This window comes from Platalea leucorodia (genome assembly GCF_965183815.1).
Source record: "Platalea leucorodia genome assembly, chromosome: 15".
Lineage (NCBI taxonomy): Eukaryota > Metazoa > Chordata > Aves > Pelecaniformes > Threskiornithidae > Platalea > Platalea leucorodia.
Window position 1 is genome coordinate 4,723,083 of NC_138837.1, and position 25,467 is coordinate 4,748,549.

General features: G+C 57.1%; 1 protein-coding gene across 1 annotated transcript; it reads left to right on the forward strand.

The window, feature by feature from the left end:
• SARDH (sarcosine dehydrogenase) lies at positions 1-24,520 on the forward strand (the record flags this gene model as incomplete). The annotated part of the gene is made up of 20 exons (XM_082327212.1): positions 1-316; positions 908-1,086; positions 1,635-1,814; positions 2,406-2,529; positions 2,722-2,822; positions 4,244-4,348; positions 4,820-4,949; positions 7,207-7,293; positions 7,421-7,511; positions 9,563-9,704; positions 11,354-11,437; positions 12,200-12,313; positions 12,863-13,001; positions 13,628-13,741; positions 15,296-15,443; positions 15,826-15,919; positions 20,909-21,071; positions 21,415-21,583; positions 22,022-22,157; positions 24,281-24,520. The coding sequence occupies 20 exons, from the start codon at positions 1-3 to the stop codon at positions 24,404-24,406; spliced, it is 2,742 nt and encodes a 913-aa protein (XP_082183338.1). The 3' UTR covers positions 24,407-24,520.
• Positions 24,521-25,467: the final 947 nt, after the last annotated feature.

Below are 25,467 nucleotides of genomic sequence, written 5' to 3' on the forward strand. Positions count from 1 at the left end.
ATGTCCTACGTGAGCTGCGCCCTGCGGGCGGCCGCCCCCCGCCGCCTGCCAGCCCCCTGGAGAAGCCCCCGGCCCTTCAGCAGCGCGACGGGCCCCACGGCGAAGAAGAGCGTCCCGTACCAGAAGACGCTGAAGGAGGAAGGCTCTGGGAGCAAGGAGCCCAGCCGACCTCCGCCACCCTCGGCCGAGGTGGTGGTGGTCGGGGGGGGCAGCCTGGGCTGCCAGACCACCTACCACTTGGCCAAGCAGGGGGTCACCAGCGTCGTGCTGCTGGAGAGGGACCGCCTGACCTCGGGCACCACTTGGCACACGGCCGGTGAGGCGGCGGGCACAGCGTGGGTGCTCCCGGGGGCGGCGGGCGCGGGGATGCCCGTGGATTGGGATGCGCCGTTGCCCTTGGAGCGGCTCCGTTGCGCGGGCTGGCTCCGGATGTGCCGGAGAGCTTTGGCTTTAAATGGGGAGAATTGCAGGGTTTCTGTTTTTCTTTTTGGCATAACTTTTTGTTAAGAAACCATCTCCCAGATTTTCTTTTTTTAAAAAGTTTTACATGACCACAGGAAAACGAAACAGTTTATTTCCATGCCTTTTTTTTTTTTTTTCTTCTTTAAGCCAATGTTCTTTGGCAGGGAGGGGGGAGCTGGAAGAGGTGAATTCAGTAAGCTTTTGGGGGGGTAGTCTGCTCCAGATTTTCCCTTTTCCCCCCATTTTTCCCATTCATTTAATGCCCGAGGGAAACAGAAATCCAGCCTTTGTAGCGCTCCCACGTCGCCACGAGATGGAGCAAGAGCCCCGGGCAGGGCGACCCACGCCACGCGTGGGACGGCGGGGCCCCCTCTGCACCCTGCAACGGGGAGGGGGGGTGGCGGAGCCGCCTGTCCTGTCCCACCCGTGGGCTCCGTGTCCCCAGGTCTGCTGTGGCAGCTGCGTCCCAGCGACGTGGAAGTGGAGCTGCTGGCGCACACGCGGGACGTGGTCAGCCGGGAGCTGCCGGAGGAGACGGGGCTGCACACGGGCTGGGTGGAGAACGGAGGGCTCTTCATCGCCTCCAACAAGCAGCGCCTCGATGAGTACAAGAGGCTCATGTCGGTAGGGAGAAGCCCCTCGGCGGGTCCCCCGGCCGGCTGGGAGGCAGGAGGTGGTCTTTATCTCCTGCCCACGGGAGCAGGGCTGGGGGTCCCAGGGCTGCGGAGCCCCCGGGGCTGCGAACGGCCCGTCCCTCCCTGCCTTCCCACCCGGAGAGCTGCGAGTGGCCTGGGGTGGGCTTCCAGGGCAGCCTCCTGCCTTCCCTAAGCCTGCTGAAATCAGGCAAAATGCTGGCAAAGTAGGCAAAATTAAATCCAGCCGTGGATTTTTGCCAGTTCAGGTAGCGGTTGCATCGTTCTCCCAGTTGCACAGGAGCGGTAGCATCATTTTTCCAGCTGCACAGGCAGCTTGCATGCGAATACGGGACCATATTCCCTGAAACCTGTGCAGACCATCCCACCCCATGCTAGATTTAGGGCTTGCCTTGCTGCGGCAGTTGCCTCATCTGGGAGAGAAACGTGTCCTGGGGCTCCCCTTCTCCTCCAGCAGCAAGTGAAGAGCAAAGCTTTTGTTGCCTGCTTGAGCTCCCGGTTTTCTTGTCCGGTTGGCAGCTGGGGAAGGTGTACGGCGTGGAGTCCTACGTCCTGACCCCATCGCAGACCAAGGACCTGTACCCGCTGATGAACATCGACGACCTGTACGGCACGCTGTACGTCCCCAAGGACGGCACCATGGATCCAGCTGGTACCTGCTCGACTCTTGCCAGAGCAGCGACTGCCAGAGGCGCTACGGTAGTTCCTAATTAGTAATTACTCATTAATGCCTGTTGACTCTGGGAGATTTCATCCTCTGCCTTCCCCATCTCCTCCTTTCCCACTGGAGCAGAGCTGCTCCTGCAGCATCAGGTCTTTGCCCAAGAAGGGTTCCACTTTGATGGCTGTTTGGGTCACAGCAACAGAGCTGGCAGGAACCATGAGATCCAGGGAAAATACAGGATGAAAAAAAGACCTTTAGGAGCAAGAGAAGGCAGCACCCAAGGCAGGTTCCTCGGGAGAGCAGAGGTTTTAGGGTCAGGTAACACAATCCATTCCTCAAGGTGGGGACTACCAGCCCATCCTTGGTGCATTGCTTTGCTCATGTGCGTGTAAATAAAAAATATTGTCTGCAGCTGCGGGAAGCACAGAGCAGTGGTTTAAGCCTGCAGCTGAGGAGGGGTATGTTGTTATCAGCAGTAACAGTAATAGCTGTTGGGAAAGGGAGACGGCCATTGCCAGACCGCTGCTTGGATTCACCTTTCCCAGATTTGGGGGCTAGATGTCAGGCGAGCTGGGTTGTGCGCTTGCGACCCTGCCGTGACTCTGCTGCCCTTCCTCTGCCACCAGATCATAGAGAACTGCCCGGTCACCGGCATCCAGGTCAGAGCTGATGATTTTGGGGTGAAGAGGGTGCATGCAGTGGAGACGGCCCACGGGACCATCCAGACTCCCTGCGTGGTGAACTGCGCAGGTACGGGGCGCAAAGCACGGCAGGGAAGGTGGGGGACCGGGGCTGCGGCCACAGGGCAGGGGGTGGCTTTGCATCCCGTGAGCCGGAGGGGCTGGATCAGTCCTTGTCCCCCCCATCTGGCTGTCACCCCCAGACCACCGCAGGTCTCCAGAGGACGGAGAGGTGCTCAGCGCAGGGCTGCTCTCTCCGCAGGCGTGTGGGCGCGAGCCCTGGGCCGGCTGGCCGGCGTCCACGTGCCGCTGGTGGGAATGCATCACGCCTACGTGGTGACCGAGCGCATCGAGGGCATTCAGGTCAGTCCTGCGCGGCTGCGGATCGGCTCCTCTGCTCTGGAGGGCAGCGCGGGCTCCTGCCGCCCTGGACAGACCCCCCCGGCTCCCCCAGACTTGCGGGACCCCCCCTCCCCATTCCTGCTTTCAGCGTGAGCCTGCGCTGGGGGCCAGGCTCTGCAGGCAGCCGGGGAAGTGCACACGCAGGAGCTTCTCCTCCTAGCAGGACTATCAGACTACCCTTAATAGAGTCGTATTTAATATTTAACAATGTTATAACTAGCAGGATAATTTTATTCTTTTTTTTTTTTTTTTTTTTGGCCTCAGTAGAATTGTTACAGGGTCTCTGATGTGTTTGGTGTCTGATAGCAGTGTTCATAACGATGCCAAACACTTTCTGAACAAGGCCCAGTTGCCGGCAGGCAGAGGTGTAGCTCTCCAAGTGTTTCTAAACTCTCCTAAGAAATCTATTCCTGCCGTCAGGCTGCAGAGAATTGTTCAGGAGTCAAAGGAGACTTCAGTCGCTCAGGCACCAGGGCTTTGAGGACGGCACGCTATTTACTTTCCATCCCACTGACATAGTCTGTGTCTGACTTTTCAGTCCGAGGTGCCTCATTTTAAAAATTGCTGGTATCAATGATTACATTTATATCCCAGTAATCCCACTGTGTCGTACAAACACGGTGAGAAAGAGACTTTTCAGAGAAGAGGCTGCAGCTTGCAGACCCCAGTGCCTCCTGTTCAATCCACTTAATTCCATTTGTCAACATGAGTTGCAGTAGGCCCTACACCAATGCTTCCATGTTCTCTAAATGTTTCTCTATCCATTATTCACGAGAACAAATCCCTCATTCTTTGCGCACTGCTGCCCGCGTGTTGTGCTGTTGCATCCTCCTGTGGAGGTGGGTGGCAGAGGAGTGATGCTTTCCAAGCTGGGATCAACCGCAGCGGCTGCTCCCGCTCCCCCAAGCATCCGCGGTGCTGCCCGTGCCGTGGAGGAGCAGCCGGAGAGCCGAGGCGCTGCTGCCCTGGCGCCTGTGCAAATGCACCTGCAGCATGGCTCCTACCTGCAGCGCTGGAGGTTGCCAGCTGCTGATTAGGCAGGATTTGTGCAAGACTCAGCTTCCAGCTTGGGTGCCTGGGCTCAGGCCTGGTGAATGGGCACGCTGCCCGCAGCATCGCTGCCTGCATAAGCCGCTTTGCCCGTCGTTTGGCCAGGTTTGCTAGAGCTGCCCCTTGGGGAAACGTGGGCACCCAGATTTCGGGGCTGTGGGAACATCCATGGAGCCACTGCTGCTCCCAGCCTGGGTGGGTCACTGCTGCAGGTGCCAACCCTGTGCCCCAGACCCCCAGCTCATCCCACTCAGCCTCACTGGGGCGATGTCAGGGTCCTCCCGCGGCTCTCGGCCCCCCTCACCCCTCCGCTCTCCCTCCTCGTTTTTCAGAACATGCCAAACGTTCGCGATCACGACGCCTCGGTATATCTCCGTCTCCAAGGCGATGCCCTTTCCGTGGGTGGATATGAGTCAAACCCCATCTTCTGGGAGCAGGTGAGTGGCGCCAGGAGGTTTTCCAGGGGAACGAGGCAGATTTCCAGGGAACCCCCTTGGAGGGGTGGGTGCAGGCGTGAGTGCCTCAGCCCCCCGCTCCTGCGGGTACCAACCTCCCTGCGGCCGGTGGGGAAAGCACAGGACAGCATCTTCCCTTTGGGTCTGTCTGCGGCGTAGATATGAGGTGCAGAGACAACAGGAATGAGATGAAAAGACTGGGCTGGGGGGATTTAGAGGCCACCGTGCGGTGCCTGCCCTGCTGCATCATCCCTTTATCCCGGTCCAGGTGTCCTAATTCGGGCTCTGCCCCAGGCTTTTGGCTTGGCTGGGCTGTTCATGAAGACTCAAAGAAACCAGAGTCTGCAAAGCAGCCTCGATTTTCTGTGGTCTCCGAGGCTGCCAGAGCTGAGAAGTTCTTACGCCCTCAGCTGTACTCTATTTTGTGTCCCAATTCCTGTTTCCCACCTTCAGGTATCTGAAAAATTTGCTTTTGGCCTCTTTGATCTGGACTGGGATGTTTTCATGCAACACATCGAAGGTGCCATCAACAGAGTACCGGTGCTGGAGAAAACAGGCATTAAATCCACCGTCTGCGGGCCAGGTAACGCGGCAGCGCTGGCATCGGGGTGGCTGCGTTCCTCCAAGGATCTTGCTGAAGACAAGGGGAAACTTCATAACCTGGGAAGAGAAACTCTCTGAAGGCAGAGAAAGCGCCTGTGGTCTGGCTGCAGTGGTGTCATCTTCCGAGGGGTGGCATCCCAGGCTTAGCCTAGGTGGAGAAACACCGGGGAGCTCATTGCCTTGGTCCAGGCTGGGGGGTGGCTAGCGCAGATTTACGGCTGATGTTGTGGCCACTGGACTGGGGAATGAAGGGGCAGATTTTTTTCAAGCTATGGCCATTGTTTTACCAAGTGTTATCTTATATTATTATTTTTACTACTTGTTTCTGGGCTGATGACATTAGATTTACCCAGATTTACATCTCAGGCTGTCTGGTGTGGAGTTAGAGGCCATAGCATTGCCTGCAGTGGCAGCGAGGTGATGCCAGCGCTCGAACCCGAGCCCTGCACACTTGGTTTGGCCTGGGAATCCACCACATGCTCAAAAAAAATATTTTAAAAAAAATCCCTTTTTGCTGAAGCACTTAAAGGGAAACCCTCGAGGCCCTCGGGGAGGGAGCGGTGCTGCTGTAGAAGGGGAAAGTAGGGCACATCTCCTGCCCCGCAGCAGATAAAACATGGCATGTGCAAGGCGGGGGCCTTGGCCCTGGGTACAGCAGGTTTGATAAAACCGCGGTGTAAGCAGAGCTGCTGGCCTCCGGTGGGGAGCTGACTTCTTATAGATAAATGTCTAGTATTTGTAGTACAGTAATGTAATTTCCAAAGGGTCAGCGCTCCTCCTTTTCTACTTCTTGATTTAAACCAGCAGCTGGGTTGCTTGTGACAGCTGAGTCACGCTGGGCTGAAGCAAATAGCAAACACTTGTCCTCTCTGCTGCACGGTAAATATTTCACCACCAGAACAGCTACCGTGCAGGGGACGAAAGCAGACTGAATTGGGGTGGTTTAAGCTGTTTCTGCTCCGGCTGATGATCCAACCCTGCAGCCAAGCGGGCCAAGGTCCCATGTGAGCACTCAGCATCCGTCCCAGTGCAAAGGCAGCAGGGCTGGCGTGCAGCACGGGTGAAGGCGAGGTGCTTTGGGGGTTGCACCGTTAACTCAGTGAATTTGTAGCCTGGCATATCGCTATGGGGTTATTGGCATGAAATAATCTTCTGACTCTCCTCTTGCCTTCTCCTGAGCACAGAGATCTTGGGGAAACAAGCTGGGCATTGCTGGGCAGGGGAAGGACCAGACTGAATCCTGTCTTCTCTCTTTCCTTTCACGTGGATGGATGAACCACCATAAAACAGGGAGGAGGATTGCACACCTCTGTCAGGGTGTCTTGCTCCATCCTCCCTCGTGGGGATTTGCACAGGGGCCGTGGTTGACAGTGCTGTGGGGAGCAGGAGCTGGCAGCATGAGACATCATTAGCAGAGGAGCCTTGGGCGACATCAGCAGCAATCCCTCAGCTAATAAAGTAGCTTAAATTCATGAAATTTCCCAGCAGAAATCGATGAAGGTGAAAAATAGTCATAAAAATGAAATATTGCCCAGATATTGAAAAGGCAATGAATGGGTCCATGCAGCTCCCTTGACTGGGGGAGCGGGAGAAAGAAAGAGGCTGCACCAGCCGCCGCAGTGCCTCGTGCGCCTTCTGACTGGGGATTCGTTCTGCTTCACAAATTTTCAATCTAAACCTTAGCACCGAGGTCCTCCCCCTGCAGTGCTGGCGTGCAGCGAGCGCTGTCGACTCCCCGGGGGCACGGAGGGCAGAGTTAATCCAAGCCTGGGGTCTCAGCGGTGCAGGGTCGGGCTGTGCAATGTGCAGGGCTGCAAAGGAGCTGCCTTGTGCCACCAGCACCTGCCTCTGCCACCGGCAGTGCAATGTGCATATATATGCGTGTGTGCCTGCATATGAGTATACTCATGCAAGCCTCTGAAGCAAGTATATGCATATATATGTGTATGTATATTTGCTTCAGGAGCCTGCACGAGACCCCTGTGTGATGCTGGGCATCCCGGTACCAGGGGAGCCTTGCCTGTGGCCTGTGCTGCCTGGGGCTGTTGGAGAGACACGGGTGGGGGATGCTCGAGCTGAGGTGCTGGGAAGTGCTCGGTGTTGGTCCAACTCTGGCTCTCTGGGAGCAGGACGAGGCCAGCATGGGAAGCTGTAGGAACCCTGCTCCTAAAGTGCACGATGCGTCCCCAAAACGCCTGCCCTGGCTTTGCTGGCACACGTCCCTCTCTGTCTTGCAGAGTCGTTCACGGCCGACCACAAGCCACTCATGGGGGAAGCCCCAGAAGTCCGAGGCTTCTTCCTGGGCTGTGGCTTCAACAGCGCCGGTAAGCGAGAGCGGAAGGGATCACACCTCGGGCATCCCAATGTGGGCATCGTATCCCGGGCAGAGCCCCGCATCCACAGCGGTGCTTGGCCTCCTGGCCTCACCTGGGTCCTTGCCTCTTCCCCCAGGGATGATGCTGGGAGGCGGCTGCGGAAGGGAGCTGGCTCACTGGATCATCCACGGGCGGCCAGAGAAGGACATGTACGGCTACGACATCAGGCAAGTCACCCCGGCTGTCCCAGGTCCCCGCGGGCTGCGGGCTCCTTTGCTGATACCCTTCATCCATGGGTAGTCCTTGGGGACAGGTTTCAAGGCAGGGCTGGCATCGGGGGCGGGTGTCGGGCAGCGTCTGTGCCGCAGCCTGTGTCCCTCCGAGGAGCTGGAATCAATTGTGCTCGACGGCTTTCATGAATTTACACGTGGAGTTTCTCTCATTTGCCTCATCCCGCTTCTACGCAAACAGCTTCCATCAGACAGGAGGAGATTGCAGTGATGGGAAAGGACAGGGTAATTACGTTTGCGTTTTGTTGTTGTTCAATTAGTGCTGTGCCTAATCCTCTAAGTTAATAATCGGGGTGATGATTTCAACAGGAGAAAGATTAGCTTCTCCCCCCTGCAGCACGACATGGGCCGGGAGTTTTGACTGTGCAGATGTTGGCTCTGTAATTGCTTTTGACTTGCTTGATTATACTTGATTGGGTTTGGGCTTTCTTATAGGGCTGCTAGCGACAAACAACCACCCTGTCAGGGACAAAGCTTTTAAAATCATGTTGCTTCAGTGGCAAAGCTGCTAAACACCCCATTGACTCGGGCTGGGAGGAGAGGGGAGTCGGTGCTGGTGCCTGCAGAGGTCAGCGGGCGATGCCTCCAGCAGCATTCCTCCACCAGCCCCGCAGCCGGGCCGGCGATGGGCCAAGCCGGGGAAGGAGAAATCCCCGGGCTGGGCAGGGACCGCTGCACCGTCAGACGGGCGGGTTGGCACAACCGCAGCCATCCTGGGGCTGACCCGCGCCGGGGGACCCCAGCCCCGCTCAGGCAGTGGCCGGGGGCTTTCCAGCCCTTGTATCTGGATTACCCGAGCATCCTCCATATCCCGTCTGCCCCGTCATCAAGCTGGTGTCGGTCCCATTTTTTTTTCTTTTCGTGACGATTACTAAGCTCCTCTTTAAATAACTCCCTTTTCTGCACATTTAAATATTTATCCTCTCAAAACACTCACTTGTAAATATTTCATCTGGCAGCTGTTGCTCCTCTTGCCGCTGTCAAAAATTCAGCACGTCGGTGAAGGGGCCGGGGCGGACGGCGCAGCCGGGGGTGCCGGTGACATGCCATGTGTCACCTGCTGCCTGTCCCTGCCGGCAGAAGAGGCAGCTGCCCTCACAGCGAGCCCATGGCTGCTTTTTGGGAGTATTGCTTGCTCGGCAAGGCCCCGGTGCCCTTCCTCTCCTCTGCACCCAGGCAGCAGGGAGAGAAGCTGAAAATATTGTTTTAAAAGGCCCTATAGATGATGTTTTGTCTTACCTTTTGCCTGCTGCCTGTCTCCCATTCTCCAGACGTGGGGGCTTTGGGCTGGAGTGGAGCCGGTGGTAATTTGGAGAGCCGCGCTCCCCTGCCCGCCGAAGCGGGAGGACGGGAAAGGTGCCACCGGCACCCGGGGCTGCTCTCCGTGAGTTACAGGTCTCTGGTAATAATAACCTGAGCATGTGCTGAGCTGGCACATTCCTTCAAGGAGTTTTTCTGTTCGAAAGATGAAAATATGTCAAACAAATTTAAAATGCTTGGGGTTTTATTTATCTTTCAGCCTAGGGAGAATTGGATGAAAAATGTAAGGAATGTCCAGGGCTGTTTCCTTCGTCAGGGCTGTGTTTAAACCCGGGCTGTGCACGAGGGGTGCTCTGAGACCGGCCCCACGCTGAAGAGGAGCAGAATTAACCTCAAGTTTCCTCTTTTGCTATTTTTTTTTCCCCCCAGCAGGTCTGTATTCTGCTCCCAGTTGCTCTGGGGTAGATGTGCCTGGAGCAGGGCTGGGGAGCTTGGTGGGGGCTGCGGCGAGTGCCCAGCTCTGGTGGGCAGCGCTGCGGCATGGCCAGCACCAAGCCCCACTTGGTTCCTTTGCTCTCTGACCCACGAAAGGGGTGCAGGAATAGCAATTTTACGCCACAGCAGCTGCATCCACATCTGGGTCTGGCCAAGAGGGTTGTGCCTGGGTGAGGAGACACCCTGTGAGCCGGTGGGTTCATCCGGACGGCTTCCCTCTCCCTGCCTTCCAGGAGGTTTCACCACTCCCTCACTGACAACAACCGCTGGATCCGGGAGCGGAGCCACGAGTCCTACGCCAAGAACTACTCCGTTGTCTTCCCCCACGATGAGCCGCTGGCGGGGCGCAACGCGAGGAAGGATCCCCTGCACGAGGTGAGGACGTGCACCCTGACCTGGGCTGCCCTCCGAGTGGTGGGAGACCCTCACAGCACCCTTGGAGCAAAAAAGAGGTGGCAAGGAGTGGCCACAGTCATATTGCTCCCCAAAGGAGCGTGCTGCATCCTTACTCCCATCCATCCATCCTGAGAAGATCCCTGTCGAATCCTAAAGCTCACCGGGTGCATGCTGCAAGGGTGCTGGGGCCACGGACAGTTTAATGGTAGCAATGCCAAGCATTCCCCTAAGATTTAACTTAGCAGATATGGCTTAAGAGCCCGGTGATGGTCGCTGGGCAAGGGAAAAGTGGAGAGAAGGGCTCAGAGGCTCATTTCATTCACCGCCAGCCCGGCTCAGGGGCAGTTGCGAGGGCTGTGGGGTGCCAGATGCCCACAGTGATCTGCCCCCCGCTCGCCATGCCTCGCTTGCAGCTCAGCAGCAGCTTTTCCTCCCCAAAACAGCATCTCACAATGTGGAGCAAGGCTGGGGCACAGGGAGGGGTGCAGGAAGAGTGGGGAGCAGCTGTGCCTCCGTGGAGGTGGTTTTGCTGGCACCCCCTAAGTCCCCACTGGTTTTGCTCCCTGTAGCTGCCAGCCAGGGCTCCTCCCTGCTCCCGCCTTCGCCAGCTGCTTCCTTGCACAAATCTCCATAGGTGAACGCTTTCAAGATGCAGCACTTGAGAAAAAAACCCGGTTTCCAGCAGTTTGCTGCACCAGCAGCGTTGCAGCTGCTGCGACTCAGAGGCCCCCCAAAACACCCACCGCTCCCGAGATGCTCGGGGTGACCTGGGGCCGGTGCCTCCTCCCACCCCGTCACTGCCAGCCCCAGTCCCAGCCCCAGCAAGGAGCAGCCACATTTCTCGAGCCCATTTCTGCTCATCGCTAATTCATATCACACTATTCCTCTTCCGATGGAGAGCAGAGGCTCAAGCAGTAAAACAGACATCCCTCCCCACTGTCCCCCGGTGTTTGGTTGACAGCTCAGTTGTTTTCTGTCACCGAGGATGCAATTTATTTTTTAATAACATGTCTAATAAGCGATGCCCATTTGACTGACAGCCTGGTATTTATACATGCAGCTCCAGAACATGTGCTGTGTTTTATAAATAGGCACTGAATCATTTCTGAAATGTTCAACAAAATCTATTCTTTTCTGAACAGAGGCACCAAACACAATATCTTAATGGATCTCTAATTAATTGCGTGCAGAGAGATTTTCCTGAGAGCACAGAGGAGGAATGAGAAGGTTGCCATATAAATCTTAAATGTTATTATATAATTACTCTTGTAAACATGGGGGGGAATCTTGCTCTCTGGATTTAGCATCTCTCGGTCAGTAATTCATGCACCGTAGTGCAAGATTTGGTGGGGTGCGCAGCTGGGCTGCCGGACTCCCGCCCGTCGGCTGCCGTTGAGGCAAATACCTTTCTTGGGAAGAGACAAAAATATCAGGCAATTTGCAGGCAGCTGGGTTTTGCCGCTGTTTTAAAAGACAAACTGCAGAGCTGATTTTGGCTGCTGATAGCCAAAGCCGAGGGGTCACAAGTCGGGTCTTGAGCGTGCACTGGAGAGCAGCCTGGGCGCTGCTCAAAAAGCAGTGAAAAGGCTTTTTTTTAACCATTTGTTCCCATTTCTTCGCTTGTGTAGGAGCTGCTGCGACAGGGCTGTGTTTTCCAGGAGCGGCATGGCTGGGAGAGGCCGGGCTGGTTCAGCCCCAGGGGAGCAGCCCCGGTAAGCATGGCACGCGTTCCGGGGGGCAGCCAGCCCGGAGGGTACTCGCCATGCCCGGTGCATGCAGGACGTGTCCTGCGTCTGCAGGGTGTGCGATATGCGGCGAGCAGGTGCATGGCCCCAAAATGGGTCCATAAAAGCTGTTGGGCTTTAATTCGCTATAACAGCGGTAAGAGGGAGATCCGTGTGTGCATGCCGTGCGTGTCTGTCTGCCTGTCCCTCTGCAACAGGCAGCGTCTGCCTGCAACGCCCCCAAACGACAGGCACTGATCTCACTTCTGTACATTGAAGAGAGCAGCGAGCAGGGATGCCGGGGTGGGGACCCATCACTGCAGGTGGGGATACCAGGGTGGGGACCCATCACCCCGGACAGGGATGCCAGGGTGGGGACCCATCACTGCAGGTGGGGATACCAGGGTGGGGACCCATCACCACGGACAGGGATGCCAGGGTGGGGACCCATCACTGCAGGTGGGGATACCAGGGTGGGGACCCATCACCGTGGGCAGGGATGCCAGGGTGGGGACCCATCACCATGGACAGGGATGCCAGGGTGGGGACCCATCACTGCAGATGGCGATACCAGGGTGGGGACCCATCACCGTGGGCAGGGATGCCAGGGTGGGGACCCATCACCACAGCCAGGTTCTGCATGGACCCACACCTCTCCTGGCATGGGGTGAATGTGTTCGGGAGCAGCCCCTTGGCTTTGGCCTCACATTATCTTCCTCACTGCCCCTATCCTCCCGCTTCTCCCCCCAGGTTCTGGATTACGACTACTACGGCGCGTACGGCCAGGAGCGCCACAGGGACTACACCTACAACCAGCTGCTGGGGGACGAGTACACCTTTGACTTCCCCCCCCACCACGACATTGTGAGTGGGGGAGGGAAGCCCCCCCCCGCCCAAAACCACTGGGCACATCTGGAGCCGGGAGGGTTAGAGGCAGCAGAGCCCCGTGCCACGCAGCCACTTTGGGTGGAGTTGGTGAGGCTCAGAGGGAGGGGAAGCAGCGAGCTTTGCCCAAAACTGGGGAAAATATTCCAAAAAGATTGAGAGAAACGTGTGGCCCGTGCTCAGAAACCTCGGCGGAGAGGCCGCGGGAATTTTACTGCTGCTTTCCTAAATGAAACAGTTGAGACTAGCTTAGGGGAAAAACCCAATTTGATAAAATTTAACTATTATTATTGATAACTGTCACTGTGTTAGTGAAGTAAGGAATGGGATTGAGCACACAGGATGGCCTGTCAGGCTTGCTTCCTTTAACACCTGATTTTTCAGGAGTGTTTTGAAGCTGTACAGCCTTTAAAGGCACCAGCCGTGTCCTGGTATTGTTTCCCATTACATAAATGGTTTTAATGTGTGTCTCCCTTTGCGGAGCGAGAATATGGCTCCACTTCAGCGGTGTGTTTGCTTTAATTGTAGATCAAGAATGAATGCTTAACGTGCAGAAATGCCCTGGCTCTCTTCGACATGTCTTATTTTGGGAAATTCTACCTGGTTGGTCCTGAAGCAACAAAAGCGGCGAACTGGCTGTTTACTGCCGACGTGAGCAAAGCGCCAGGTACCGGCTCAGCCCCCTTATTTCGGCTGCGCGCTGCCTCTGCTGAGCGCTGCCCTGGAAGGATGCCCTGGGAATCACATCTTACACCAGAACAAACCGGGGGGGACCCAAACTGGCTTTTCTTTTAAATGCTGCTCTTGCAGAGGGTATGGGAAGCGTGTGAGCGATTGCTTTCCCTGTCCTCACCGGAGGCTGGATTCTGCTCTCATTTACACAGGGACAAATGGGCTCTGAGCTGGGGGGTGAGGGAGGGGGGGTCTGGCCCGCTGGTTCCAGCTGTGGCTCACAGCTGGAGATGTGATGGGTAATGGAGCAAATCAAGCACAACCCTCGCCAGCCGTGGTTTGCACAGGGAGAAGTTGCCCCCTTCTCCAGGTCTGGGAGACAGCTTATGGCATTTCCAAGGATGCAGCTTCTGCTCCTCACGCAGATCTCAAGGGGGAAAAGCAGTGCTCCTCTCCCCCTCCTGGTGCTGGGACATCCAGGGTCGGTCAGGGCATACCCAGGCAGTGGCAGCTGATGTAATGATGAGGACAAATTTTCCTGGTACCCATCTCCCTCTGCTGGGGCCGTGGCTCCGTGCCGGGGCTGGCTGATGGGCAGCGGTGCCCGTCTCATTCCCTCAGGCTCGACCGTGTACACCTGCATGCTGAACAAGCGAGGCGGTGTGGAGAGCGACCTGACCGTCAGCCGGATCAGCCCCGGGGACCCGGCCTCCCCCCTGGCCCCTGCCTTCGAAGGTAAAAGCCCTGAGCACGGGGATGCTGGAGTCAGACGTGTTTCTGCAGCCGCCGTGGGGCTGGGGGGGGATCGCCAGCTGGGTTTACTCTCCTGCAGTTCAGCTCCCAGCCTCTCCTGCTGCCTTTTTCAGCTGCATCAATGCACACAAAGACCTTTCCAGTCCCGGGAAGCCATGGTGGTGGCAGGTTTGGTCCGAGGCCCGCCAGCATGTCCTCCATCCCCGCCACGCTCGGGGGGCCGCAGGCGCAGGGGTGATTGCATTTACCTAATGGCAGCCACCTGGCTTTTTCCACCTCCACCCCTTGGTCCCTGTAACCCAATTATCCCCCTTGTCCCCGGGGGCCTGCACTGCTCATCGGTGTTATTGGGTTTGTCCAGCCCCAGCTGGCGGCTCTGACCTCGCCCCAAGTCCTTATCAGCTGCAATAAAGAGGAATTGAAATGGAGCAGAGCAGTCAGCCCAGAGGGCAGAAATGGCATTAGGCAGCAGCAGCCAAGGAGGGTGCTGAGCTCGGCTCCGGTGGTGCTGCCACGCGCCGTACCCGGTGGCACCGGGCTCTGCCAGGGCTGCCACCAGAAGGGAGGTTTGCACTGGGATGCCCAGTGCCAGCGGAGCCCCGTCCCCAAGCAGTGTCACCCTCAGAGGTGCTGCTTGGAAGGGAGCAGCCCTGCAGCGGGTGCAGCCCCCAGCGCCGGCCTGGGGCGGTGGGCGTTGCGGGGGCGATCCCACCCTTTGCCCCGGTGTAGTCGGGTGCCAGTCGGGTGCCAGTCAGCTCTTCCGTGGGTGAATCCTGTATCCCTCTCGTCTGGGACAGAAGGGTGGCAGGAAGCGGATGGCAGAGCTGCAGGGTGTGTCGGCCGATGGAGGAGTTTAATCGCAGCAAAGTCTATTTTTCCAATTACTGTAGGTGGCTGCACTTATTATCGTTATGACAGATTATCAGAGAGCAATTTTGTAGCGGCAGGAAAGACAGAGGGAAGATTGATTACACATTAATCAGCTCTCAAACCCCATCCCTGGGGATTTTTCTACCCAGGATTACTGACGAGATGAAACTCCTCCTTGTATACAGTGCAGCCCCTGCACTGGTTATGGCCCCGTCGCTGCAGCCCTCCCTGCTCCCACCTGTGGTTCCCGGCTCCCTCCGCACTTTGGCATCCGCTCTGTGCTGGGACAAAAGAGCAGATGCTTTTGCTGTTGGTCTCAAGGGACAAAGAGTTTTTTTCTCTTCCCGTGGTGCTCACGCAGGCACAGACACCTCCAGGGCTCGAACAGCTTTTTTTACCTTTTCTTCTTTCAGGTTTTAATGGTCATTTGGTTTTCACTGTGCTGAGCCCCACGAAAGGCAGCGTGGATGTTAGCAGAGCCCTCCCTTGCCCCAGCACTATTTAACCCCCCCATTTCTTGGTAGTCCCCCCCAGGCTGTGCAAGCTGGAGAGGGTCAGGGCTGCAGCTCAGCCTCTGGAGAGCAAAACCAGCCCTGAGCTGAGCGGGGCATCGCCCCCAGCCCGATGCTCTTGAGCCTGAAAGGCTGCCGCGGGGGTGTCTTCCAGGGGACGGCTACTACCTGGCTATCGGCGGGGCCGTGGCTCAGCACAACTGGTCGCACATCACCACTGTGCTGCAGGACATGAAGCTCCAGTGCGAACTCCTCGACTGCTCGGAGGAGCTGGGCATGATGAGCATCCAGGGCCCCCTGAGGTGAGTGTGGGGAGAGCGTCGTGGCCCCCTCCTTGCACCCTGGCCATGGAGGGATGGAGGGAGGGATGCAGTGACGGAGAGAGAGATGCAGGGCTGGAGGCAGGGATGCCTCAGACGCAGGCCGGGTCCCTGTGTCGGGCAGGGTTAAGTGTGAGCCCCATGGCAACAGGCGATGGGCTGGCTGGAGCGACACTCCATTTGCTGGGGAACGGGCATTTCTTTCGAGGCTCTCACAGCATGGCATATCACGCACGTCAGCTCCCCTTTGGAGGGAGAAGTCTGCCTTGCCAACAAGACGAGAAAGCAAGTTTTCGCAATAACCCTTAGAGCAGGCTGGCGAGCTACGTCCTTTCACTGAGGCCGCTTTGCTGTTTCCCCACAGCCGTGTCGTCCTCCAAGAAGTGCTCGACACCGACCTCAGCAACGAGGCCTTCCCCTTCTCCACCCACAAACTGGCCGTGGCCGCAGGATGCACGGTAGGACGGGGCCGGCCCTCCAGCTCCCCAGGGATGTCTGTTCGCTGGGGTGACCGCCCGCCAGCCTGCGCAGCCGAGCATCCTCTGCTAGGCAACCCGTCTGCCTCCACATTGCTGCAGCGGGCAGCTGGGAGGTTTCGTTGGGGTGTTTGGTTGGAAAAGGCCAAAAACTGGGGTGCTTTCCTCCCCGTTTGCTTGCCAGGTGCCAGCCTGCTCTCCCAGCCTGCCTGGCAGTGTTGTAGCCTGGGCTGAGCTTGGGGAAGGGACATGGTGACTTACGGCTTTGCAGCGCTGTCGGAGGAACAAGTGACACCTCCCACAGATTAGGGGCGAGCACTGGTGATGAAGAGATTTATTTGACACTCTAGATCCCCTCCTTTCCCCCCTACTCATAAAAAAAGTAGGGATGATTTAATGTAAAGCATGTCAAGTACTGGCGGTAAGGGCTGGGCAGCCTGCGGAGCCGGTGTTTTTGATCACAGGAGAAGTCTGACAACCTTAAGCTTTCTGTACAAGCGCAGATCATCCTGCATTTGCCCAGGCTTCGGGGTTCACGTCAGCGGTTATGCAAGAAAAGCGCAGAAATGGTAATGCTCCGCGCTAACGCCTCGGGCTGAGCCCCTCGCTGTCAGAGCGAGGGGACGAGAAGCCCTTTGGGGTGATGGTGGGAACCAGCACCTCTGCCCGGCTTGGGTGCCTGGTAGGGAGTCACGGGTGGGGGGTGCTGGCCGGCTCCTGCCCCCCAGCCCATCGCCTGGGGAGGCAGTGCCGGCGCGGTGTTTTGTAGACGGAGGTGAGCTCGCCTTGCCTGCGCTGCCTGCCTGCAGCGCTGCCCGCAGAGCACAGGGCAGGCACGTGCATGCCGTCCTGAGTGCCACAGTCCTCAGCAAGCCACGGGAGATGCACCTTGCCCAGGCTGGCAGCCCGGCGTCTCTGCCGGCACCCGCAGCGATGGGTTTCACACATTGTGTAGCATCACTCGGAGGTGTCGAGGGAGGAAGGCTCAGCCTAAAGCGGTTTGGTGTCGTTCGCTGTGTTGCAAAGAGGTGGATCCGTCCCTGGGGTTTGCTGTGAGGTTTTGCAGCGCTGTCTGCTTGGTTGGACTCCTCCGTCTCGCCTGGTGCGGGGCAGCGAGAAAAACACCTTAAATCTCTCCCCCGCCGCACCCGGTGAAGATCGCATGGTCTGCAGTTATCCCCAGGAAAAGGGGGCGATGGCAGTTCTTTGGGGAGTTTTGTCATGTGTGAAGCTGTGATTTAGCCTGCTTGAAACACCCTAAATAGCAGAGTTGGTGACCATGAAGTGTCATTTTGTCAAAAGCAAAACGTTCTGGGGAAACATGAGACTGGCAAATTTTGGTATTGGGGAAAAAAACTTTTGCAAGGTTTGCCCAAGGAGCTCTGCCTTGGTTTTCTATTTATGTTTACCTCGCATGAAATATTCCTTTTTATGTTCCAATGCAAAACCACCCCTTTGGAAGAAAGGGGTCGAGTTTGTACCTCAGCCTTCCCATGGGAAATCTGGGCAGGCAGTGGTCCCAGGGCATCCCTTTCCCGCCCGGAGGAGCCGGAGGAGGGACCGTGCCGAGCCTTTGCTCTGGCTCTCAGGCAGGTGGGAGACGAAGGGGGTGCAGCAGTAAATCTTGCAAAAGGCAGCAGGAAAACAGGGCGCTGGAGGCAGGATGGATATTAGTGAAATTAGGTTAAGCCGCATGCGGACACTTTTCATTCAGAATTAAAGTGGCTTTAATTCGAATGCAGCTGGCTGCTGAAGGGATTGCTGCTAAATCAAATTAAGGCTTCTTGATTTGTGAGCGAGAGCCTAGCCAGGGTTTAGGGTGGTTTAACTAAGCCACAGATTTTGCCTGACTCAGATTAATCCTCCAAACTGTCACCATCGGTGCTCCCTGTGCTCTGGGTACCGAAAACCCACAGTGTGTCCAGTGTCCCCTGGGGGCCACAGTGGCATGGGGGACCCGAAGGCCAATCCGTTGTTGCAGATCGTCCAGCACGTTGCATTTTAGTCTCCACTGGTGAATTATAACCCTCCCCCGTCATGCCTGTGGCAAGCTGATAACATCTCATAATAATCTACTCATCCCCTGGGAAAGGTGTATAAATGTTCCATCTTCTAGAGCGTGATTAGTTTATTTGCATTTCCTTTCAAGTTTACAAAAAATAATCTGGTCCTGGGTGGAAGAAATAGCCGGTAGAAATTTTGTGGCTTCTTTTGGGTGTAAATGCCCTGACTGTAGGAAAAAAGCTTTCCTGCCCAAGGGCTCTGGGCTGGGGGGGGCTCGCTGCCTGCTGCCAGGGCCACCTGTCGGGAGGTCTTCACCAGGCCCCCGCCACACAATGAGCGCTGGGGACGCCATCCCACGCCGAAATTAGAGTGGGAGGGTTTCTGAGGACAGCGGGCTGAAGCCTCTGCTGATATTATCGCCTTCCAGGGGGATTAAACTGAACCCAACATCTTTAAAAAGTTATCACTGAGATTTTCATGCATTAACTCAGTAGTTGAACAAAATCAGCTGGAGTGAAAGGAGAGCTCCAGCAGAGTTAATGACTCTGGAAATTACCAATTGGTTTGTGAGTTTATATATAGCGTCTCTCATTGTATTGAACAGCAGAGAAAGGTGCCCCTTTGAATTTCACTGCTGGATAGGGGGTGAAGTTTAGGTTTTCATTTTCTAGAATACTTAAAATGCTTTTGAATTGCTGCTAAAAGACCCAGGAACTGATGCTATTTCATAACTCCTGTTGAAATCTAACAGAAAAACCTGGTCTGAGGGGAATTCAGCAGAAAGCCGGCAGGAGCGGCTGAGCCCAGCCCTTGATGTCCCCCTTGGCCTCCGTGGTGGGATGCGCACCCCTGCCTGGGGTACGCACGCCTGGGTGCAACCCCCAGCCCCTGCCTGTGCAAAGTTAAGGACCGGCACCCCAGTTTTCCTGAGGATACCTGTTTTCTATGGTGCACTGCTCTGCCTTCACCGCTCTTGCCGGGATGCTCGCCACCCGGGAGCAGCAGTGGTTGGAGGGAAAGTTTCTCCTGGGAGTAACTTGCTCCTGAAAGTAAAGTGCCTTTAGCTGTGGCACTGACTGCTGAGTCCCAGGCAGGGTTAATGAGCCGGGAAGTTGCCTGTCAATCCCCAGAGCATCTCCTGCCGCGTTGAAGATGGTAGCTGGCTGCAGCGGCTTGATCTCTGGCTGTTCCCTAATTAGATGACACTTTTGTATGGAATGAAAAATCTTCTCACCCCCCTTGTGTCTGTGCACCTTGAAAAGTGATTGCCAGCCTTTGTGCTTCGCTGCGGGGCTGTGGCGGGGACCGAAGGAAGGATCGCTCCCTGGCACGGCTTCTTGTCAGGAGGCTCAAAATAAATTCCCAATACCTATGGCGTTCCTTCCTCCTCTCCACTTCTACTGTAAAGGTTAAGGTGTCTTAAAAGAGGCCTTAAACTCTGCTTTATGACATTATTTTTGCAGTGCCGGTAGAGCACAGGGGTGCTGGGGGAAGCAAGGATGGATTTGGGTTCTCAGCCATCGCCCGCTGGCCATCCTCGCAGCGGAGAGCCTGGGCGCCCCTTTGGTACTTGTTGTGCCTGTCGCTGCCTGTTTTGGGCAGCGGCTGCTGTTGTCTGTTGTTGTTCATACCCAGGATTAGAGAGCACAGCTGAGGCCAGCTCCTGGTTGTAGTAAGAGCTCAGCAAATGGCAAGAGGCAATTTCTGTCCAAACAACATCCAGAGTCAGCACGGGCAAGACAGTCCCAAAGCTGCTGAGCGTGCCTGGCCAACAGAACCAGCCTGGAAGTCTCTTCCTAGCTGAAAACTGCTTTATTAAGCCTGCAGATCACAATCTGGCATGAAACTCTTGAGTTAATCTCTCTCCCAAAGCGAGGTGTGCATTTGCGGTTGATGTGCAACCGAAGGGATGAACCAGAGTGGTTTTTGTGGGGGAGGAAGCGGAGAAATCCAAAGGGATGAAGCAGAGGGAAATGCAGCTCAGACTCAAGGGATATCTACAGGGAAGGTGCCCGAGCTGGGCTGGCCCCAGCTGGCCTGAAAAGCTTTGGGAATGCAGGCTGTTTCAGTAGGGATAACAGGAGGATGCAGGCAAGCCTGCCGGGGTGAGAAGTGAGGGGGACGTGGGCAGGGCAGTCCCAGCACGGCCGGGAGGTCTGTGTCCCCGGGAGTGCAGGCAGGCGGGGATGTCTCCGAGGATGAGGCTTCCCCGGAGAAGCACCAAGTCCCCTGTGCTGATCTGCTCCTTCCTCTTTGCAGCTTCATGCATTCGGCGTGGAGCTAATTTGGCAGCAGGGAGTAACGCTTTGGGGCACAACCTCCGTTGGGGGAAACGTGAGCATCCCCCTGGGGTGAGCGGGGTGCGGGTCGGGACACTGGGCTCAGCCCCTGCCCGGGAGCATGGGGTCCTTTGGGTGCCTCTGCTGTGGGAGCACCATCCCAAGTGGGGGACGTCCCCGGGGTCAGCAGCCATCAAGTGCCCCAAAGCAGGGCAGGCCTGCTGGGGACTGGCTTCCCCATCTGGTGCGCTGATTTGGGGACACTCAGGACTGGGGGTGCCTGTGGGCTTTCTTCTGGCGTTGATGGATCAGCAGAAGGAGACAAAAGCCCGGCTGGAGCTGGAGCATCACGTCTAACCCCAGCTGGGCTGGTGCGACGGCCCTGGCATTGGTGGCCGGAGGATGCTGAACGCAGCCCCTCTGCCCGCCAGCCATCCCTCCTGGGCGCTGACGATAGCTGGGTTTGAGATGCCAAGCTTAGGCTGTCCAGAGACAAGGAATTCAGTTTGACCCTGGCTTTGTGCACTAGGGAGAGCAAAGAAATGCCTTCCATCAAAGCAGGGCGTTTGGTAGGTTCCTGGGCAAGCCGGCTTTCCCCGCACCATGGCACCATGCGGCTCCGTAGCCTCTCCCACGCCGCACAGCCTGGCTCTGTCCGCAGGGGCGTTTGACTTCTTGCATTTCACAGGTCCGTGCCATGAGGCTGTCGTTTGTCGGCGAGATGGGCTGGGAGCTGCACGTGCCCAAGGCGGACTGCGTGAAGGTTTATCAGGCCGTGATGGAGGCGGGTGCCCGGCACGGCATTACCAACGCTGGCTACAGAGCCATCGACAGCCTCAGCATCGAGAAAGGTTTCTTGCTTTCCATGCTTTCCTGCACTGCTTGCAGCAGCACTCATTGCTTTGCCTCCGGCCAGGGGACCAGGGCAAATGAGTTTTTCCCAGCTTCGAGGGTGGGTTACTGTGACTGGAGGTCTGGCAGCTACTGGCATTGATGCTACCAGCCTCAGCACTTCTTGCTGAGACTTTCACAATACGGGCTTCTCTCGAGGATGCTTTGTCCAGAGCCAAGTGAATCAAGGGCAACAGGGGTGCCCAAGAGGCAGGGGTGATGTCTTAGTCTCCTGATGCTGCTCGCCCTGGGCTTGCTGCAGTGGCAGGGAGAGGCTGGGCGACCCATGCTTGCTCTCTGCAGGGTACAGGCACTGGCACGCAGACCTGCGCCCTGACGATACCCCGTTAGAAGCAGGCTTAGCCTTCACCTGCAAGCTCAAGTCTGGCATGCCCTTCCTGGGCCGGGAGGCTGTGGAGGCTCAAAAAGCCAAGGGCATCTTCCGCCGCCTCGTCTGCTTCACCACCGAGGAGTGAGTACCACTGCAGGGCGAGCACCACCGCCCTGGGACGAGGACCTTCAGCCATCCCCATCCACCCCTGCACCCGGGCACGCACATGGAGCTCAGTTGCAGGCCGGCTCGGCTGTTTTCCATGCTCTAATTCCATCTCTAATTTAAATCCTGCTGCAAATTCCCTGCTGGATGTTTAATGGGAGCTGGAAATGGTGTGACAGGGAGTGGGTTTATCTTGTTTCACCCAGAACAGCGGGAGGTTTTGCAAATTGGGCTAGAGGGGTTTTGCCAGCACCTGGGATCAGCGCGGGGAGGACAATGAACCTGCGGGTAGCGGGAGCCCCAGCACGTGGGCTGGCCCGGGGCAGAGCCGGGGTCTGGTCCCCCCGAGCCCCTCTCCCCCATGGGTTCCCAACGTGGGGCTTTGCTCACAGCAGCTCTGCCTTCGCCTTGCAGGAAGGTGCCGATGTTTGGCCTGGAGGCGGTCTGGCGGGATGGCGAGGTGGTCGGCCACATCCGTCGGGCAGACTTTGGATTTGCCATCGATAAAACCATCGCCTACGGCTACATCCGCGACCCTGCGGGGGGCCCGGTGAGTACAGACCCCCTGCCGCCACCAGCCCTGGGGACGGCTGCGCCTCCTTCCCCGCAGCGGGGGCTTCCCGGGGGGGGAGCGTAGCACTTGTTTGGTTTTGAAGCCGTATGCATAAACCCGTTGCAAATCCTCTGTCATCTGGGGAGCGAGACGGGGCAGCTCCCCTCGTGCTTCCCCGCAGGAGGCTGGAGGGTGAGGGATGCCACAGCTCGGCGGCGAGGTCGATCTCACCGGCTGTTGCTCTGCGTGGTCCCAGCAATGCTCTCTGGCTCAAGCGCTGCCTCAGATGTTATTTGCAAATGAATATTTAATTGCAGCAGTGAATTAACTTATGTTATAGGGAGCAATGGCCAATAGGAGCACAGCAGGCTCTTAATTAACCCTGGGAGACTCCTGGATAGTAAATCAGGTGCCCTCATTAAGCAGTGCACTGTACGGAGAGGCCAGGGAACCCGTGTGGGGACAGAGGGCTGTGGATGACGTCCCCAGGGACCCTCCCTGTCGCAAAGCAAGAGCAGTGCATATGCTCGTGCTTCCATCCTCTTGCTTGCCTTGACTTCTAATCCTGCATCAGTGCAAAACTCCCAAGTCAAGTGGTTTTGTGTTCCAGTTGCCCTCTCAGCCCCTGGGGACCACCTTTTCTCCCCATGCTGAATGTTCCCCACTAGACTCGCCTTTCTTTTCCCCCTTTCCCACGCTCTCTCTCTCTCCTCCTTGTTAAATCTCGCTCTCCCGGCTACCCCTGCCTGCCCCAGGCAGCGTGATGGAGGCAGCAGGATGGAGGTGGCGGGGGGACGGTCCCCTCCTGCCTCCAACAAGGCACCAATGCGGCAGAATGGCGCTGAGTGCATCCCCGCCGGGTGCATCCATCGCGCCGCTCTCCCCGCTCGCACACCCGCTGCAGGGAAAGCTTTGCTGCGGCAGCATGCTGCGAGGCTAGCAGCAGGCAGCTGCCTGCTGGGCTTTGCAGGGGCCGAAATGGCAATGGTGGGGAGAAGCACCACGTACGGGTGGTCGCGCCGTGGGGTCCCCAGCCCTGCCAGCTCCTTTGCATGGCCGCTCCGGCTGGCTGCAGCCAGGACGCAGCGCTTGATAAGCAGATGTTAATGTGCAGCCCTCATCTCCCCGCTCCCTGGGATAACTCCTGCTTGGTTTGGGCAGTAATTGTGGAAGGAGGAGGGAGCTTTGCGGTGCAGGGAGGGGAGGTGGCTCGGGGGGCCTGCACTGGCACCCTGCCCCATACCTTCCCGTCAGGGGCTTGGTGCTGGACCCAGACCCCACACCAACCCCAAGCACTTGGAGGAGGGCACAGAGAGCCCCCCTCTTAGCAGGTCCTTGGCCGTGGGGTGCCCAGCACGGCTGCTCAGGGCCTTGCCGTGTTGCATGTAGCCCTTTAGTTTCCTTCCCGTGGATATGGCCCTTCAGTGACCGGGTGTGATGCTTCCCGGCTCTGGGAAGGGGGATCCAGGACGGGGATGTCTCTGCAGCATCGGGGCTAGAGAGTCAGAGGAGCAGAAGAGGTACAGCGGGTGAGGCGGACAGGAGAGAAACAAAAATTCTGTTTGTCACTGTATCACTGACAATTTCCAGGTGATAAAAACACACCGGCCTCGAGAGCCCCCAGCCCTTCCCTGCGCCGGGGTGTCTCAGCCACTGGCACTGCCTGGCACTGGGTGAGCCCCGCGGCTCACGCTCATCACGCCAAGCGGTGACGTCCTGGCTGCCACCGTGGTCCCCTCCTGCAGCCAGGGCTGACCCCGTTCGGGTGTGCCATCCCCCCACCCAGCCTGGTTGCTCTGGACCCTCTACCGATGAGCTCCCACAGCAGCTTGCACTGGGTGCCGTTGAAAAAATCCACAGGGAAAAAACCCAACAACCTCCAAAAAAATGAAATACTGCATTCTTTTTATTTTTTTTAGCAGAGTGCTTTAAAAAAAATCTATTTTCCTCCTCTCCGTGCATCCTCCTGGGATGGCAGAGCTGGCTTTCCTGTGGAAAGCAGATCTGCGGGGTGGTGTGGGAGCCTGCCCAGCGATGGAGCTGGGCTGCTGGCAGGGGCTGGTGCCCCAGCGGGGCCTCGCAGCCCCTACTGGGGGTTTTGCCATGGCTCTGCCTTGCAGGTCTCGCTGGATTTCGTGAAGAGCGGCAGCTACCAGCTGGAGCGGATGGGAGTGACCTACCCTGCCCGAGCACACACCAAGTCCCCGTTCGACCCGGACAACAAGCGAGTGAAGGGCTTTTACTGAGAGCGCGACAGCGCGGGGGCGGCGAGTGGGTGCTGCGGATGCCGGGATGGGGAGAGGGAAGATGCCATTAGGAGCCGCTGGCTGAATTCCCGGCTCCTGGGTGCCCCAGCTGGCTCCGGGATCTGCTGGGAGAGCTGGGCAAACGTCTGCAGTGAACTCATCAAGCAAATTTGGGTCAAATTAGAGGGGAAGAGGAGGAAGAGATTCAAAAAAGTACAAAGATTTTGTTGCTCTGTTTTCTAAATGAAGCAGTACCACTACAGCAACAATTCTTTTCCATGGGTTAATTGGCCTGAAAACAGTGTTTTGCTTGACTGCAAATGAAGTGGTTTCAATTTTTGACTTTGCTGGAAACCCTTTCCCCACAATGTAGTTTCATGCTGCCTGGAAATGAATTTTTTAAACTAACTCTGCTGTTAATACTGCTATAGCCTCCAAACCTGCCGTCTCTCCGGTCCCTTGCTGCATCTGTCCCTGCTCTGATGGGTGTCACCTTGTCCTGGCTGCGCCGTGGGACCCAGTGCTGGGGTGGGAGCGCTCGTGGGGCCGTGGAGGGCAGGGGCAGGGGCCCAGGGCCGATGCCCAGGCTCACGCCGTGGATGCTCTGCCCACTGCAGGGTTCTTCTGCACCATGAAATCATTGGCTTTACCCAGGGGGTTTCCAGGCAGGTTCTTCCCATCTCTGCAGGCACAGGTTTATCCCTCCATCCCATCTTGCCCTGGTCACAGCCAGAGCTTCAGGTCCTGCTTTGGCAAAATGCTTCCTTGTGGCTCCGAAGTTCAGAGGGAGCTTAAGCACCAACATCCATTGCCTTCAGCGGTAATTGGCACCTGAGGCCCTTTAAAAAATCAACACTGGGGTGCAAAATGTTCAGTGCCTGCTTTGATTTTGTTCGTGGTGCTCGGTGTGCGATGGCTGTGTGGGAGGCGGGGAGGGTCGATCCTCCCCAGACCTGAATGATGACCTTGTCCTGGCAAGTCCCAGGTTTTGGCCGTGGCAATGGGAGCGCGTTGATGCCCAGGGAGCGCTGCCATCCTGCGCCAGCCCCTGGGTTTGAAAC